The sequence below is a fragment of the Carcharhinus amblyrhynchos genome, chromosome 1, assembly GCF_965287045.1.
Source record: "Carcharhinus amblyrhynchos chromosome 1, sCarAmb.v2.hapA, whole genome shotgun sequence".
Taxonomy (NCBI): Eukaryota; Metazoa; Chordata; class Chondrichthyes; order Carcharhiniformes; family Carcharhinidae; genus Carcharhinus; species Carcharhinus amblyrhynchos.
Genome location: NC_137324.1, coordinates 88,077,160 through 88,093,796, shown reverse-complemented (window position 1 = coordinate 88,093,796; position 16,637 = coordinate 88,077,160). Strand labels below are relative to the sequence as shown.

Here is a 16,637-nt window from a genome sequence, read left to right as displayed (position 1 = left end):
GCTTGTTCAGCCAATCCATTGGATGCTTGTTGATAAGGCACAGGCGTGATGTACTTGATACCATTTATGGCGGTAAAATTTTGAAATTCAACACTGAAAGACATGCTGGTTAGGTACATTGGCCATGCGAAATTCTCCCTCAGTGTACCCGAGCAGGCAATGGAGTGTGGCAACTAGGGGATTTTCGTAGTAATTTCATTGCAGTGTTAATGTAAGCTTACTTGTGATTAATAAATAAATGTTTTTAAAGACATGATAACCTGCTACCCAAGCAAGGCAGCGGCCACCATAAAACCCCAGTGATCTCAGTTCATGGGACATGGTAGGTTAGACTTGTCAATGAGGCTGTGATTTTTCCCACTTCGATAATCATGCCAGCCAATGCATTAATGGATATGATGGTTCTGTCTACGGACAGGAGGCTTAGGCTTGTGCTAGTGAGTGGATGATATTCCAGCCTTAATCCTTTCCACACTTGGGTTCCCTAAACCTTATTTTTTTGGCTAAACTTCATCTGAACACTCAGTACTTGGGAGCATGGGGTGTGCCCCTAAACGTGGAGAGGATGTTTCATTATCAAACATTATGACTTCAGGTATCCAATGAGTCAAAAAATGTTCACGCAATTTCTTAACTGTAGAATTTGATGTCAAAGACTTCAATTCAGACCCTTCCATTCACTTTGAATGAGCATCAACCAGTAGCAAAAACATTGTGCCCATAAACAGCTCAACATAATCTACATGAACTTGTATCCACATTCCCACAGTGCAATGGGGCTGTACTTTTGTTGCAACCGGCATTGTTCATAGTGCTTCACTAGACTCTTAATGTTGGCATCAATGCCAGGCTATCAAATATAACTCTGAGTGAACATCTTCATCACTGATACACCCGAGTAGGCGCTATGCAGTTCAGCCAATTGCAACACCCTTCCTGGTGCAGGGACAACTACACTTGATCTTAAAGTATGATGCCGTCTATGCAACTTAATTCATCCATTTATATATAATATGGCTTAATCTCTCTTCAGAGTGGCTCCGAATTCATAGCGCTCTGTGATCTGTCTCAGCTTGGTAATATAGGTTGCAATGATCTCCCCTGTGGCTCTGCCCATTGAATTAAACTTGAACTATTGCAGGATGACTAAGGGCTTTGGATGATAATGTGCCTTCACTAACTATACAATATAACTACAATAATGAGATTTTGCAGCCTTCTGCTAGTCAGCTTCCAGGTTACCAGGTCATGTGACCCTCTCTGCAGTTTGACCCTTAAAGGGGACAAACAGCATGGTCATGACTACTAGTTATATTCTTTTCTGAAATGAGACCTATAGAAATTTGGATCTTAAAAAGTGCCAGAAATCCAAACTATTAGCAGTAAGTTGGTGTCTCACAATCATGGAAACTCACCACATGTTTAAGAATCCTCAAACTAAGCTGCTGAGTAATCCAGATAGGTAGAGTTTCTGGTTGCTTAATGTGAACTATTAAACTCTCCACGTTTAGGGGCACACCCCATGCTCCCAAGTATTGAGTGTTCAGATGAAGTTTAACCAAAAAAATAAGGTTTAGGGACCCCAAGTGTGGAAAGGATTAAGGCTGGAATATCATCCACTCACTAGCACAAGCCTAAGCCTCCTGTCCATAGACAGAACCATCATATCCATTAAGGCATTGGCTGGCATGATTATCAAAGTAGGAAAAATCACAGCCTCATTGACAAGTCTAACCCACCATGTCCCATGAACTGAGATCACTGGGGTTTTATGGTGGCCCCTGCCTTGCTTGGGTAGCAGGTTATCATGTCTTTAAAAAAAGTTTATTTATTAATCACAAGTAAGCTTACATTAACACTGCAATGAAATTAATACGAAAATCCCCTAGTCGCCACACTCCATTGCCTGCTCGGGTACACTGAGGGAGAATTTCGCATGGCCAGTGTACCTAACCAGCATGTCTTTCAGACCGGGGAGGAAACCCACACAGCCAGACGGAGAACATACAAACTCACACACAGAGGGTGACCCAAGCCAGGAATTGAACCCAGGTCCCTAGCACTGTGAGGCAGCAGTGCTAACCACTGTGCCACCCATCTGCTACAGAGAAGTTATTTAGTTCTACCCTTCATGTTCAGTGGGACCCCACTTGCCTCACCACTGGAGGATAACCAGTCAGTGACTGAAATAAAAGGGATAAAAATACTAGAAATTCAGAGCAGATCAACAAACATCTGAAAAGGAAGGACTGGTGAAATTTTTCAATGCAAGAGTAACAAGCATTAAACATCAGAAGAATATATTCCTTATGACAGCCTTTCTACCTGATGTTTAATGCTTGTTACTCTTGCGTTGAAAAATTTCACCAGTCTTTCCTTTTCAGATGTTTGTTGATCTGCTCTGAATTTCTAGTATTTTTATCCTTTTTATTTCAGTCACTGACTGGTTATCCTCCAGTGGTGGGGCAAGTGGGGTCCCACTGAACATGAAGGGTAGAACTAAATAACTTCTCTGTAGCAGATGGGTGGCACAGTGGTTAGCACTGCTGCCTCACAGTGCTAGGGACCTGGGTTCAATTCCTGGCTTGGGTCGCCCTCTGTGTGTGAGTTTGTATGTTCTCCGTCTGGATGTGTGGGTTTCCTCCCACGGTCTGAAAGACATGCTGGTTAGGTACATTGGCCATGCGAAATTCTCCCTCAGTGTACCCGAGCAGGCAATGGAGTGTGGCAACTAGGGGATTTTCATAGTAATTTCATTGTAGTGTTAATGTAAGCTACCCAAAGGCAGGTCTGACTCACAGCACCACAATTAGGGCACAGAGGCATGTCCTAAATCCACCTCAACTGGAACGGGGATCGAAACCCTTGCTATCAGCATGAATTGGATCCACACCAGCCAACCAGCCAACTGGCCCTCCCACCCAGGAGTTTCCACTTCTTCTGGAGCTATGAATTGTGATGGTCCAGGCTCTAATTTTGTGCCATTGCATGACTGACCAGGAATCACTCCCATTCTTACCTCCTGCCATTTAGATTTCTCATTCACAAGGAATGTCATTGGGGGTAGGCAGGAATGTGGGTTTGAAGTTGTGATCTTACTGAGGCTCAAAGAGCTGAGTGGCCTACTCTTCCATCTAATACGTATGTTCATGTGTTTGTATGTTCATTGGCATGTATTGGAAGGATCTAACAGCTGATACTCAGCCAGTTTGGCTGCGTTATGAATGCAGAATCCTCAGTCTTCAAGTCCTGGGTGGGAGATGACCCTGGAGCATCTGGCTTAGAGGCAGGGACACTGGCTAGTGCATTACATAATCTCCACCTAAGGAATGTATAAACGAAACAAAATTGAAGCTAAGAAAACAAATAATAAAAGGTTCAGAGTTTAGTTCTTATCAGAAGATAAGAATCAACTAAACTCATTAGAATTGAATGGATGGATTTGAATGTTAAAATGCCATGGACAGAAAGCTGGAGCCAGCTGCATGCTGCAATATTCCTACTGGACTATCATGTTGCACCTTTATACAATCAAAGCAAGGCCACTTAAACGTTGACAAGACAATAGTATATTGCACAGTTGTAATTCAGCATTCAGAAACTTCCTGATGGTTCAGTAAGAGAAGCTCCTCCTCAATGAGGAGTGGAGGCAAGCGGGCCAGAATTTTCCAGCTCTTCACGCTCCGCCACAGCTTCGAGCAAGAATGGAGAATTTGGTGCTCTGCCAAATCTATGTTCACTGTAGCAGGACCAGAGAATTCCGTTGGCGTGAATGGTAGGAAAATTCCAGCTGTGGACTTGAAGCACTCAAGTTTAATCATTTCTACTGGCATTTCTACTGGCATCAACTGAAAACAACAACAGGTTTTACATGTACGTTGACAACATTGAGCACTATCTCATCATTATTCCTCTTGACCTTCCTAATGTTTCATATTTGTCACACTGTTAGTATGACATCCAGTATTGGATAAGTGAAAATTTCCTGCAACTAAATATTGGGAAGACCAAAGCCACAGTTTTCTGTCATAACCTCCATTTCTAAGCCACTGATTTCAGCTTTCAACCTGGCCACTGTCTAAAGCTAAAGTAGATTGTTTGCAACTCACTTTCCTCTTTGATCTTAATGAACTTCTGACCCCATATCTACTACCTTGCCAAAGTTGCCTACTTTCATCTACAAAACATCAATTCACCATACCCCAGCCTCAGCTTATCTGCTGCTGAAATCCCTATCCATGCCTTTGTTAAGCTTAGTTTCCACCATTCCAATACCCTCTAAAGTTTAAAGTTTATTTATTAGTCATAAGTAAGGCTTACATTAACACTGCAATGAAGATACTGTGAAATTCTCGGCCTCCATCTTGTATCCTTTATACACTTGAGCTTACACAAAATTCTTCTGTTAGTGCGCTATCTCTTGCCATGTCCCAATATACCCATCACCCCTATGCTCAATCACCTACATTAGCTTCCAGTCTGGCAAATGGTTTTAAAACTATCATCATTTTCAGATCCCTCCAAGGTGTCACACCTCCCTATCTCTATAACCTCCTCCAGCTTTACAACCCGACAAGATCGCTGCACTCCACCTATTCAGGTCTCTTGTATATACTAAATTTCATTGCTCCACATATACTAAGCTACCTAAGCTCTGGAGTTCCCTTCTTTCCTCCTCTAAGACTTCCCTTAAAACTATCTTTTGACCAAGTTTTTAGTCACGTGTCCTAATGTGACTTGATGTGAAATTTTTATTGCAAACACTCTTGTGCAGTGTCTTGGGATGTTTTATTACATTGAAGGCACCATATAAGTGTAAGTTGTTGTAGCTAAGTTAGCTGATCTCAGCTGCGGCAGTATGAAATCCCTGAAGTGCCATTTGCCCCTGATCTGGAGACGTTTCCTGACCACTAATAAAGGTAAAAAAAAGATAAAGTCACCATGGTCCCAGATGACCATAGGCTGTTCTCCCCCTCAAAGGGGAGAGCTGACTGGTGGTGATTTAACTTGAGGATCACCATACCTCAGACAAGGGGCCACGTTGAGAAGAGAAGCCTTCATGGATAACCTCAGCCAGTACGGGAGTTGAATCAGCCATCTAGCCAACTGAGCTAACTGACTCACTAACCGCTAATAATACCCAGGCAGATACTTGATGGAGACTTGACTATCCTCCACAGTTAAATATTTTGCTAGCATCTGGAGCTAAGTTTTCCCTTTGCTCATTTTACCAGCAGATGTTCATCTGGCTAGTGCAATATCACCATGTCCAATTTTCCTCAGAGTACCTTCATTAAATATTATTAATATCCACTACAGGAAGCCTCCCTCTGGTTAGGAAGCACCAAAACAGCTGCAGCGACTTGAACTCTGTTATTTGATGTGTTGTTGGCAAAAATCTGGAAGGGAAATCTATTTGACCCCAAGGGAAGAAGGCCCGTAGAAGGGTACGACTAGAAAAAGTCAACAAGTCCACTGACAGGATTATATCCCCTGAGCCTTCTCATCTCTCACATAGGAACAGGAGAAGCCTGAGAGAAATGCCATTCTTTCTGGAGCAGTACAAGCCAGCACCATTTCCCACCCCCAGAAAAGGTATGGGCCAAAATTTTCTGTTCCCGTTTGCAGCTGGGATTTTCTGGTGCTGCTGAAAGTGAATGGAGTTTTGGCTGGAATGCCAAATTTTCTATTCTCACTCGCAACAGGTTCTGACATGGGTGAGACTGGAGAATCCCACCAATTGTTTTTGTAATTAATGAATTTCTCAACAAAGGGGAAGGGAACAGCAAACATTAAGGAAATGTCAGAAAATATAAATATATAAAAATATAAATTAAGCAAGAAATCTAGTAGGGGGACACAAGGATACTGTGGTTCTCAATTTAGTATGTTCCTGGTTTGATATAGAAAAGATGTGGTTACTTGGCTCATGTCTCTATCCTCACTAACTCCCTATCAATTCCAAATATTGGATAGCCCTGGAATACAAACCAGGAACTAAAATGAGAAACACATCGACCTCTCACCCATTTACTGCTTCTATTGCTGATTTTACATTTGTATACTTTATCTCAGCTCTCCTTTGTTCTCTGCATGTTTGACAATAATCTACAGGAGTCCATGAACTTGTACCCTAGTACCAGAAAAAGAGAGGCGAGCACTGGAGACAATAAAGAGAATCCAAAAAGATAATATTGCCAGACAGTAGGTTTCACTCATTAGGAGTAATTGTCACTCAGTGTTTTTATAATGTTTGCAAGGACTGATCCCACAAGCCAGCTCTCCCAGCGGAGAGTAGGATTCTCAAAGAGTCACACACTAGAATGATAAGCTTGCAGCTTGTGACTTCCCAAGGTGTTAGGATTACTGATTGTAGAATCCTAGAATGATTACAGCTCAGGAAAACGGTCTGTGCTGCCTACATTGCCTTTCTGCCACTCCCCTGGCTTTCGCCATAGCCCTGCATGTTTTTCGTCTTTAGACAAATTATGCAATTCTGTTTTTAAAGCCATGATTGAATCTGCTTCCACCATACTCTCAGGCAGTGCATTCCAGATCCCAAATATTCACTGTGAGAAATTGCTTTTCTTCGTGTCACTGTTGCTTCTTTTGTCGATCACCTTAAATCTGTGCCCTCAGGTTCTCAATCCTTCTACAATTGGGAACAGATTCTCCCACCCTTTCTATTCTGTCCATGCTCCTCACGATTTTTAATACATCTATCAAATCTCCTCTCACTCTCACTCCTCTGAGGAGAACAGCCCATATTTTCCAATCAACATTACTGAAGCCCCTCAGCCTTGGAACTATTCTTCTAATTCATTTCTGCACCCTCTCCATGCCCTCACATCCTTCCTACAATCATATGATTGCCACTACAATTTTCAGGATGGATATTTGCATAGTGGCATTTATTTGTGATGATACTGTACACTGCCCTAAGAGTAACCATGGGTTGGATTTCAGGGGTGGGCAGGGGGTGGTGGGGCGGTGGAGGGCGGGGTGGTGGTGCAGTGTGTGTTTGTGCATGTGTGTGTGCATGAGCTGAACTGATTGTCCTCCTGGAAGGAAAGTCCATCCAGACCGGACACACCTTTAAGAAACCTGCCCCTCAGTGATAACACATTAAACAGGTTGAGGGTTGAGCTGCTCCCTCTCAGCACACTCTTGAGAACTGCTGGCCAATCTAATGGGCCAGCAGCACTCGCAGTCCCAGCAGTGCCTGAGTTCATTAATGGGGGCTGCTGGGAATTTAAAGAGACACCTTGAAGAATATCATGGCTACCAGAGACTGGTAAATCCCAGGCTTTTTGGATTAGGGGTGGGGGGGAAATCAGAGAGCCTAGGGAGGGCAAGTGAGGAGGAACAGAAGATGGGGGCGGAGGGGTAGTGGTCACGTGCAACAGGGCACTCTCTCCATTGATGAGCCTCTCCTTTCTTCCCACCTTCTCAGAGAAACATTTTCAAAAATGGCCTTTGCATCCTGGTCAGCCTGTCACTGCCCAGTGTTACACGGCAGTGGAGGCTGATGAGGTTCTTAATTGCCTCTTAATTGGGCAGTTCAAGGCCTCAATAAGCCTAAGGGTGGGCAGCCTAGTCAGCGCTTACTCACATCTCTTCACTTCCATGTTCTGGGAAATAGGTCGGGGTGGGGCGAGAAGGTGGTGGACTAGTCACTTGACATACATTTTGTGCTCCCTCACTGAAAACACACCTGGTGGAAGGCCATAAAACATAGTCCCGTAGCTCTATGCATTTAAACGAAGCTTTGGATCGCTGGTCACATAAGCTACTATTAGGAGCTCAATGCTATATTGTTTTCTTCTTGCAGGCACATGCAACAGTCTGGCACACTTATGACATCCAATTTCGCAGCTTGCAGAAAGGCTTTGTGTCCATAGTATTGGGCTCCCATTGGATTGAACCAAAGAATAACAGCTTCAACTATAAACACTTTCAGTCGTCCATGGACCTGGTGCTTGGGTGGTTTGCCAAACCAATCTTTGTGGATGGTGACTACCCTGACAGCTTGAAAATACAAACCAACCCTCCTTTACCTGTGTTCACTGAAAAGGAAAAGAACTTCATCAATGGAACTGCAGATTTCTTTGCATTTTCTTTTGGTCCAAATATCTTTCGATCACTGCAACCCATTCTCAAACTTGGAAATCGCATGTCTCTGCATCTTGGGCAGGTCCTGACCTGGATTAAGCTGGAATATAACAACCCCAGGATCTTAATTGCAGAGAATGGATGGTTTTCTAATAGCAATGATAAAACAGAAGACACCATTGCCATTTACATCATGAAAAAATTCATAAATGAGTTGTTGAAAGGTAAGAATATTTCAGTGTTAACATCTCTATATCCAGAAGTCCATAGATTACCATGTAATTTTCACCTCTAAAATTAGAAAAATAAAAAATAGAAGCAGGAGTAGGCTAATCAGCCTCTTGATCCTGTCCTGTTGTTCATTATGATCATGGCTGATCACCCACTTAAGAACCTGATCTTGCTTTTCCCTCCATACCTAACAAGCTTGACATGAAAACCCAAATCTTCTAACATGATTATTAAGATAGTAATTATTACTCAATCCAGCTTCATTACTTGAACAGTCATCTGCTTCATGACCTTAATACTTCTGATTTATGATCAAAGCAAAATTATAACTATGAATACTGCACAAGAATATTACTGTAATAGAAGCAAAATCTTGTGGTTGCTGAAGACCTCAAATAAAAACAGGAAGTGCTGGAAAAACTCATCAGGACTGGCAACAGGGATAAACAGGGTTAACATTTTGAGTCCAGTATGACTCTCCTTCAGAACTGAAGAGAGAGAGGGGTGTGATGGGTTTTAAGCTATTGTGAAAAGGAGGAGTAGCAGAAAAAGAGAGGGTCAGCGATGGGTTAGAGGGCAGGGGAGATTAAATGACAACAGATCATGGAGTCAAAGGCAAAAGGACTGGTAATGGTAGAACAAAATAAAGAAATAATTGATCCAGTGCAGGTGTGACAAGCTTAATAAGGTCATCACTACTTTGTTGTGGAAATAGGGTTGAAATGTTACTCAGACTTTTATACAAATTCATCTTCACAGTATATTCTTGGATCATATGATGAGCAAAAGTGGGAGTGAAGGATGTAATGAGTGTTGCAGTGAATTGGCGCATTATCCTTCCATTGCTGGGGCTAGCCCTTCACTACATGCATTTTTTGTGAAATACGTTTGTGCAGATTTAACCCAATTCCTAACGACCTACTCCATATAGCTGGATCGCATTTGGCATTATCACTGGGGGGAGTAAGGACGGTTGCTGTGAGAAATGTTGAAGATAGGTTATTATAATTCACCCACTGTCACCAAATTCCACATTCATTCACTATCACCCACTCCCCATTTTCACTCTCACCCATTTCACAATTTCACTATTGTACGTTTGTAATTCTCACTATCACTCTTTCCCTGTTTTCTAATCCATCTAATGTTCAGTCCCTGCTTCCTCGACCATACACTGTTTATTCAGATTTTAATACAAATTGTTCCAGTCAACAAAGAAATTAGATGGGAGTTCGAGGCTTTCCCAAACAGTAGAAATTTGGAGCTTCTGTGACTTCGTTGCACCTCCTAAAATTATCATGATAAAACTATTTTTCAGTCAAAAGCTGTGACTAAAATAAAAGTTGTGATTATTCCCAGTTTGTCTTCAGTGACTTAACTGATTACAGGTGTGGGGATAGACTGAGAATATCACAGCTGGTAGATAGGATCCTTGAGCTGGTTTCAATGTCTCTGGGTAGAGAGTGAAGATTGATCAGTATCCCAGTCTGGTACATTAACTTCTGTTGCAACTGCATGTATTTAAGTTTGGGATGAGGACAGTATCATGTAGTTTTATTGACTCTTACAAATATACAAATTAGGGGCAGGAGTAGGTCACTTTGAGCCTGCTCCATCATTCAATAAGACTGTGGTTGATCTGATTTTAACCTCAACTTCACATTCCTGTCTACTCTCGATAACCTTTTACCTCTTGCTTATGAAGAATCTATCCAACAGCACGGTAGCACAGTGGTTAGCACTGCTACTTCGCAGCTCCAGGGACTTGGGTTCGATTCCTGGCTTGGGTCACTATCTGTGTCTGTGTGGAGTTTGCACATTCTCCTTGTGTCTGCATGGGTTTCCTCTGGGTGTTCCGGTTTCCTCCCACAGTCCAAAAATGTGCATGTTAGGTTGATTGGCTATGCTAAAATTGCCCCTTTGTGTCCTGAGATGCATAGATTAGAGGGATTAGTGGGTAAAATACGTAGGGTTATGGGGTTAGGGCCTGGGTGGGATTGTGGTCGGTGCGGACTTGATGGGCCTACTTCTGCACTGTAGGGTTTCTATGATTCTATGATACTTCTGCCTTAAAAACACTCAAAAACTCTGCTTCTACTACCTGAATAACTTCCTAACACTCACTATTGCACGTGAATAAATATCATTTGCACAAAGCATCAGAGGGTGCCTGGCACTTTCCAGACCTATACTCCAGAAGCCAATCAATGCCTTCATGTGACCAGCGTGGAAAATAGGAAAAGAAAATTGAAAACTGTCCTCCCAAGCACTTGTGTAGTATGAGAACTGGTTAATGTGAGACAAATGGACAAAGAACATTTTTATATTAAAAAAAATCGTCTAATGCCTTTTGATCATTAATTTGTTCTTTTTTCATTCCGGTTAGCTATTCGTTTTGATGGAGTCAACGTGTTTGGATATACTGCCTGGTCCCTATTGGATGGCTTTGAATGGCAATTTAACTATAATATTAGAAGGGGCTTGTTTTATGTGGATTTCAGCAGTAAGAACAAGTCCAGGATTGCAAAATCTTCTGCATGCTTCTATAAACAGATTATAGAACAAAATGGTTTTCCAAAGTCAGAGGTCACCCAGATGGTGAATGGACAGTTTGCATGTAACTTCGCCTGGGGAATTGCTGAAACAGTACTGCCGGTAAGACATCTGCCACTGAATTACATGGTCATTTTACACATTTGTTAGCTACAATGTTAGAGCAGTACACCCAAAACTAGAAGCCCCCTTTTCACTTTTTTCTTTGGTTTCAGGTAAACAATGTGTTTTTGTCGCCTGAATTTGTTGATAACAACCTTTACATTTGGAACTGCAGTGGAGATCAGAAACTATACAAAGTCAAAGGAGTGACTATGTCGCCTCGTCCACTTAAGTGCACTGATTTCAGCAACTTTAAGCAACATGTAGCATTGGTGAGGAAGATGAATGTGACTCACTACAGCTTTGCCTTCAGGTGGGCCAAGATTCTACCCCAGGCTAATCTGTCCAGTGTAAACAGAAGCATTCTAAGTTATTACCGATGTATCATTAGCGAACTGCTAAAACTGAATATTTCCAGCACTGTCATTTTGTACCACCCAACATCTGATGATATTGACTTACCTACACAACTGCTGAATGCAGGGGGATGGCTCAATCGGCAGACTGCCGTTGCTTTCAATGAATATGCAAAATTATGCTTTCAAGAATTTGGTGATTTGGTCAAATTGTGGCTGACTATGAATGAACCAAACATAAATGTTCAGAGAAGCACTGACATCTACAGGGCAGCACACAACATGATCTTTGCTCATGCCCTAGTCTGGCATACCTATAATAAAGACTACAGAAATAAATACCATGGTCTTGTGTCTCTGACATTGAGAGCTGACTGGGCAGAACAAGCAAATCCTTTTCTGGAATCTCACCAGAGAGCAGCTGAGAGGCTCCTGCAATTCCAATTAGCCTGGTTTGCAGATGCCATTTTCAAGACTGGAGATTATCCACATAAAATGAGGGAATATATCCTCTCTAAGAACAAAAAACATCTCTCCAATTCCTTCTTACCATACTTCACTGAGGATGAAAAACGGATGATTAAAGGAACTGCAGACTTTTTCGCTATCAGTCATTTTACGACAAGGCTTATCTTACACAAACCCAAAAATCAGACCAAGTATGAAATGGATCATGATGGAAGTTTGCTGAGAGATAAAACATTGCTGACATTCCCATCCCCCTCTAATTCCTTCTTCCCTTTTCCGTCTTACCGCCAAGCTAATCCTGAGATGGCAGTCGCACCATGGGGGATACGTAAAGTCCTACAATGGATCAAATCGCACTATGGAAATATGGACATTTATATCATGGCAAATGGAATTTGGGACAGTTCTACCGTCAGTGATGAACTTCGAATATATTATCATAAAAATTATATTAATGAGGTTTTGAAAGGTGAGTGTTAGTATTTATATACATAGGGCAGCACCGTAGCACAGTGGTTAGCACCGCTGCTTCACAGCGCCAGGGGACTGGGTTTGATTCCCCGGCTCGGGTCACTGTCTGTGTGGAGGGCCTCTTTCTGCACTGTAGGGTTCTATGATCTATGGTCTATGATAATTTACATCCCAGAGAACTTAAGGAAATGCTTATAGAAAAGTGGATGCATTGGTGGTCATTTTCCAGGATTCTATAGTCCCTGCAGATTGGATGGTAGCGAATGTCACTCCAATATTCAGAAAAGGAGGTAGAGAGATAACAGGGAATGTTAAACCAGTAAACTTAACATTGGTAGCGGGGAAAATTCTCAAACCCATTGTCAATGATTTTATAGCAGAACATTTAGAAAGCAGGATCAGAGAGAGTCAGCATGGATTTATATAGGGGAAATCATGCTTGACAAATCTGTTGGAACTCTTTGAAGATGGAACCAGTAGAGTTGACAAGGTGGGGACCAGTCAATGTGGTATATTTGGACTTTCAGAAAGCTCTTGACTAAGTCCTGCAAAGAGATTATCGTGCAACATTAAAGTGCATAGGATTGGGGCAAGTGTATTGAGATGGATAGAAAACTGGTCGGCATAGAGGAAACAAAGGGTTGGAATTAATGGGTGCTTTTCAAATTGGCAGGCAGTAACTAGAGGGATGCCATAGTATTGGGACCCCAGCTATTCACAATATATAAATGATTTGGATGAGGGACAAAATGTAACATCTCAAAGTTTGCAGATGATACTCAAGTTGGGTTGGAGGGTGAACTATGATGAGGATGCAAAGATCCTTCAGAATGATCTGGACAGGTTGGGTAGTGGGCTAATCATTGGCAGTTGCAATATAATTTAGATAAGTGTGAGGTTATTCACTTTGGAAGCAGAAACAAGAAGGTAGGTTACTATCTGAATGGCTGTAAATTGGGAGAGGGGAGTGTGCGGCAGGACCCTGGGGGTCTTTGTGTACCAGTCACGAAGGTAAGCATGCAGGTGCAACAGGCAGTAAAGAAGGCAAATGGCATGTTGGCCTTCATTGTGAGAGGTTTCAAGAACAGGAACAGGGCTATGTTGTTGCAATTATACTGGACCTAGGTGAGGCCACACCTAGAATATTATGTGCAGTTTCGGTCTCCTTTCCTGAGGAAGGATGTTCTTGCTCTCAAGGGACTGCAGCGAAGGTTTACCAGGCTAATTCCGGGGATGGCAGGACTCATGTATGAGGAAAAATTGACTAGGTTAGGATTGTTTTCACTGGAGTTCAGGCAAATGAGGGGGGATCTCATAGAGACTTATAAACTTCTAGCAGCACTTGGCAGGGTAGATACAGGGAGGATATTCTCAATAGTGAGGAAGTCCAAAATCAGGTGTCACAGTCTGAGGATTCAGGATAGACCATTTAGGACAGAGGTGAGGAGACATTTCTTCACCCTAAGATCAGTGACTCTGTGGAATTCATTATCACAGGAAGTAGTTGATGACAAAACATTGAATGTATTCAAGAGACGGCTGGATATAGCACTTGGAGCAAATGGGATCAAAGGTTATGGGGAAAAAGCAGGATTAGGCTATTGAGCTGGACAATCAGCCATGTTTGTAATGAATGGCCTCCTCCTGCTACATCTTCTATGTTTCATGCCCTCATCTTTCTTCCCTTCTTAAAAGGACAAACACTATGTCTGTTTCCCGAATCTACCAGAACAGATGTTCTTCCCTCGGGGGGGTTTGAGTCCTACAGGTGGCCCTTCAAATGCTGATAGACAGGAGAAGTTCACCAGTCAGGTTGTAATCTGGCTTGGCAGTCAGCTAGATTGAGTAGATAAATGCTTCCATGAGGTAGGAGTCTACTTCTGTATGACAGCCAGTGCAGGTCTGTTCCCTTTCACTGTACTATGTTGCATGTGAATGAGGTCGGACCATGGATGTGGCATCTGATCAACTTTTTGTTCCTAATGAGCTTGGCCTCCTGATTGGAGATGTAGTACATTGTATGTCTTGTGTTAACAAAGAACAAAGAACAACCCAGCACGGGAAACAGGCCCTTCGGCCCAAAGAGCCCGCGCCGCCACATCTTCCCACACCTACCCTGCCCTGTGCGTATGTGAGTGGAACCCCTAATGTAGCCAGATTCAGGGGAGAATAGTGTCAATCTGGTACACCAATCAGCCTAAGAGCACATCTTTGGGGTGTGGGAGGAAACCGGAGCGCCCGGAGGAAACCCACGCAACCACAGGGAGAATGCACAAACTCCCACAGACACAGGCCCAAATCCATGTATCTGCACAGCTAGCAGTGATAGTCACTGAGCTATTATGGCGCCCGTCTGCTGGTCCAGGATTATGCACACGCAACAACACGAAGTACTAGGCCACTCCCGGAACCTCCAAGAGCAGCCCACGCATGACCCACCGTGTGCATGTCCCTCGTTTGACAACAAGGTGGACCGACACCTGTGGAATAAAAAGACAAAACATTAACATGTAATACTACATTTCCGGTGTCGTCCCGAGGCTCTGACCCTATTTAATACACTCTACTATAACCCTCCATCCTTGTTTCGCTCATGTGTCTGTCTAAGTAAACCTTAAACAAGTCCAACATGCCTGCCTCCACCACCCTACTCGGTAGCACGTTCCATACCCCCATGACCCTCTGCGTGAAGAACCTTCCTCTTGTATCCAAATTATACTTCTCCCCCCTCACCCTTAGATTGTGACCTCTCGTAATTGTCCCCAATCTAGGGAAAAGCCTACCACTGTTGACTTTATCTATTCCCTTCAGTATTTTATACACCTCTATCATATCCCCCCTTAATCTCCATCTTTCTAAGGAGAAGAGCCCCAGTTTCTCCAACCTTCCTCGTAACTCAGTCCTTCCATACCAGGCAACATCCTGGTAAACCTCCTCTGCACCCTCTCCAGGGTCTCCACGTCCTTCCGGTAGTAGGGTGACCAGAACTGGACGCAGTACTCCAAATGCGGTCTAACCAATGTTCTGTACGACTGAAGCATTAGACGGCAGCTCTTACTCTATACCCTTTCCTATAAAGGCTAGCATTCCATAAGCTTTCTTCACAACCTTCTCTACTTGTGTTGACACCTTCAGAGACTTGTTTGTCATAGTTTCACATTTGGCTGGAATGGTATTCTGTAGCAGAGTAATTAAGTTCCAAAGTGTTAACTCTGTTTTTCTCCAGAGATGTTGCCAAACCAGCTGAGTTCATCCAGCATTTTCTGTTTTTATTTAGATTTCCAGCATTTGCACTATTTTGCTTTTATATATTTATACATCTTTCTCCTTCACTTGTTCAAGTCATCAGCTTGTATATCCAATATGAGTGTGTGTGGGAGACAGTAGGAAGTTAAGATGTCAGTCTCCTTCCCAGCAGAAGTTCACATGCTGCTAAACCATTTTGGAACAGAGTTGAACAATTGTTCAGAAGTGCAAGTTGGATGTCATTCTTCTTTAGTAAGGTTTTCACAGTATGTACTCTGTTTTGACTTTACCATTGGCTTGAAGTTATCTTGGAGAGCCAATGGCATGGACAAATCCATATGATGCTGTGAACTCTTTTAAAGTACTCATTGGCAAGAAATTACAAGGTCTGGGATTCCATGTGTTGCAAATGTTTCCTTCACAGATATAACCACTGCTTCAGAGGTATTACCCTGCAGTAGCTCGACTGCTATCCATCTGGAACAATTGTCTACCCTGATCAAGAATATCTTATTTCTGTTTGAAGATGTCCACCTTAACATATTCCCTTGGTTGTGAAGAGAAGGAAGATGTCACTAACACTGGTTTTGCCTCCTAAGAATGAATAGGACAAGTAATACAACTTGATATCATCTCATCCAATGATTTTGAGAAATGTGACCACAAAAAGAATACCTTTCTCTGGCTCAACATTTTGTGATGATGCCCAAATGTTTTTGGTGTGAATATTGTCCTATGTTGAGTGTCAGAACTCTTGAATGATCAATTTCTCATCAGAGATGTGTAAATCATTAACCCCACCAAGATGGTGTCCTCTCTGTTCATGAGAATGGGATTTTGCAGCATACATGCTGGCTCTCGTTTGATGCAGTACTCTCTGACCTGACCACATTCTTCATCAGATTTCTGTGCATCTCTGATATAATTCAATCACTAGTTGTTGCAGGTAAAGTTGTGGTTGTTGTCAATGCAAAGGTTTCTACCTCTTCAACAAGGAGTACATCACCTTTAGTGCCTTGCGACTGGGATAAGAGACAAATAATCTGTTGCTTTCTCCTGCTTTCCTGAAACATACTCGATCTTCACATCAAACCTCTC

The 16,637-nt window shown here is 42.6% G+C and overlaps 1 protein-coding gene across 1 annotated transcript in view; it reads left to right on the top strand.

Annotated features, from left to right (window-relative positions):
- The window catches only part of LOC145349856 (beta-klotho-like), a 31,135-nt gene that overhangs the window by 11,314 nt on the left and 3,184 nt on the right, over nucleotides 1–16,637 (top strand). The window contains exons 2-4 of the mRNA XM_080198456.1: nucleotides 7,832–8,336; nucleotides 10,730–10,998; nucleotides 11,112–12,291. Of these exons, the coding sequence (XP_080054582.1) occupies nucleotides 7,832–8,336; nucleotides 10,730–10,998; nucleotides 11,112–12,291 (1,954 nt within the window). The remainder of the gene's footprint in view (nucleotides 1–7,831; nucleotides 8,337–10,729; nucleotides 10,999–11,111; nucleotides 12,292–16,637) is intronic.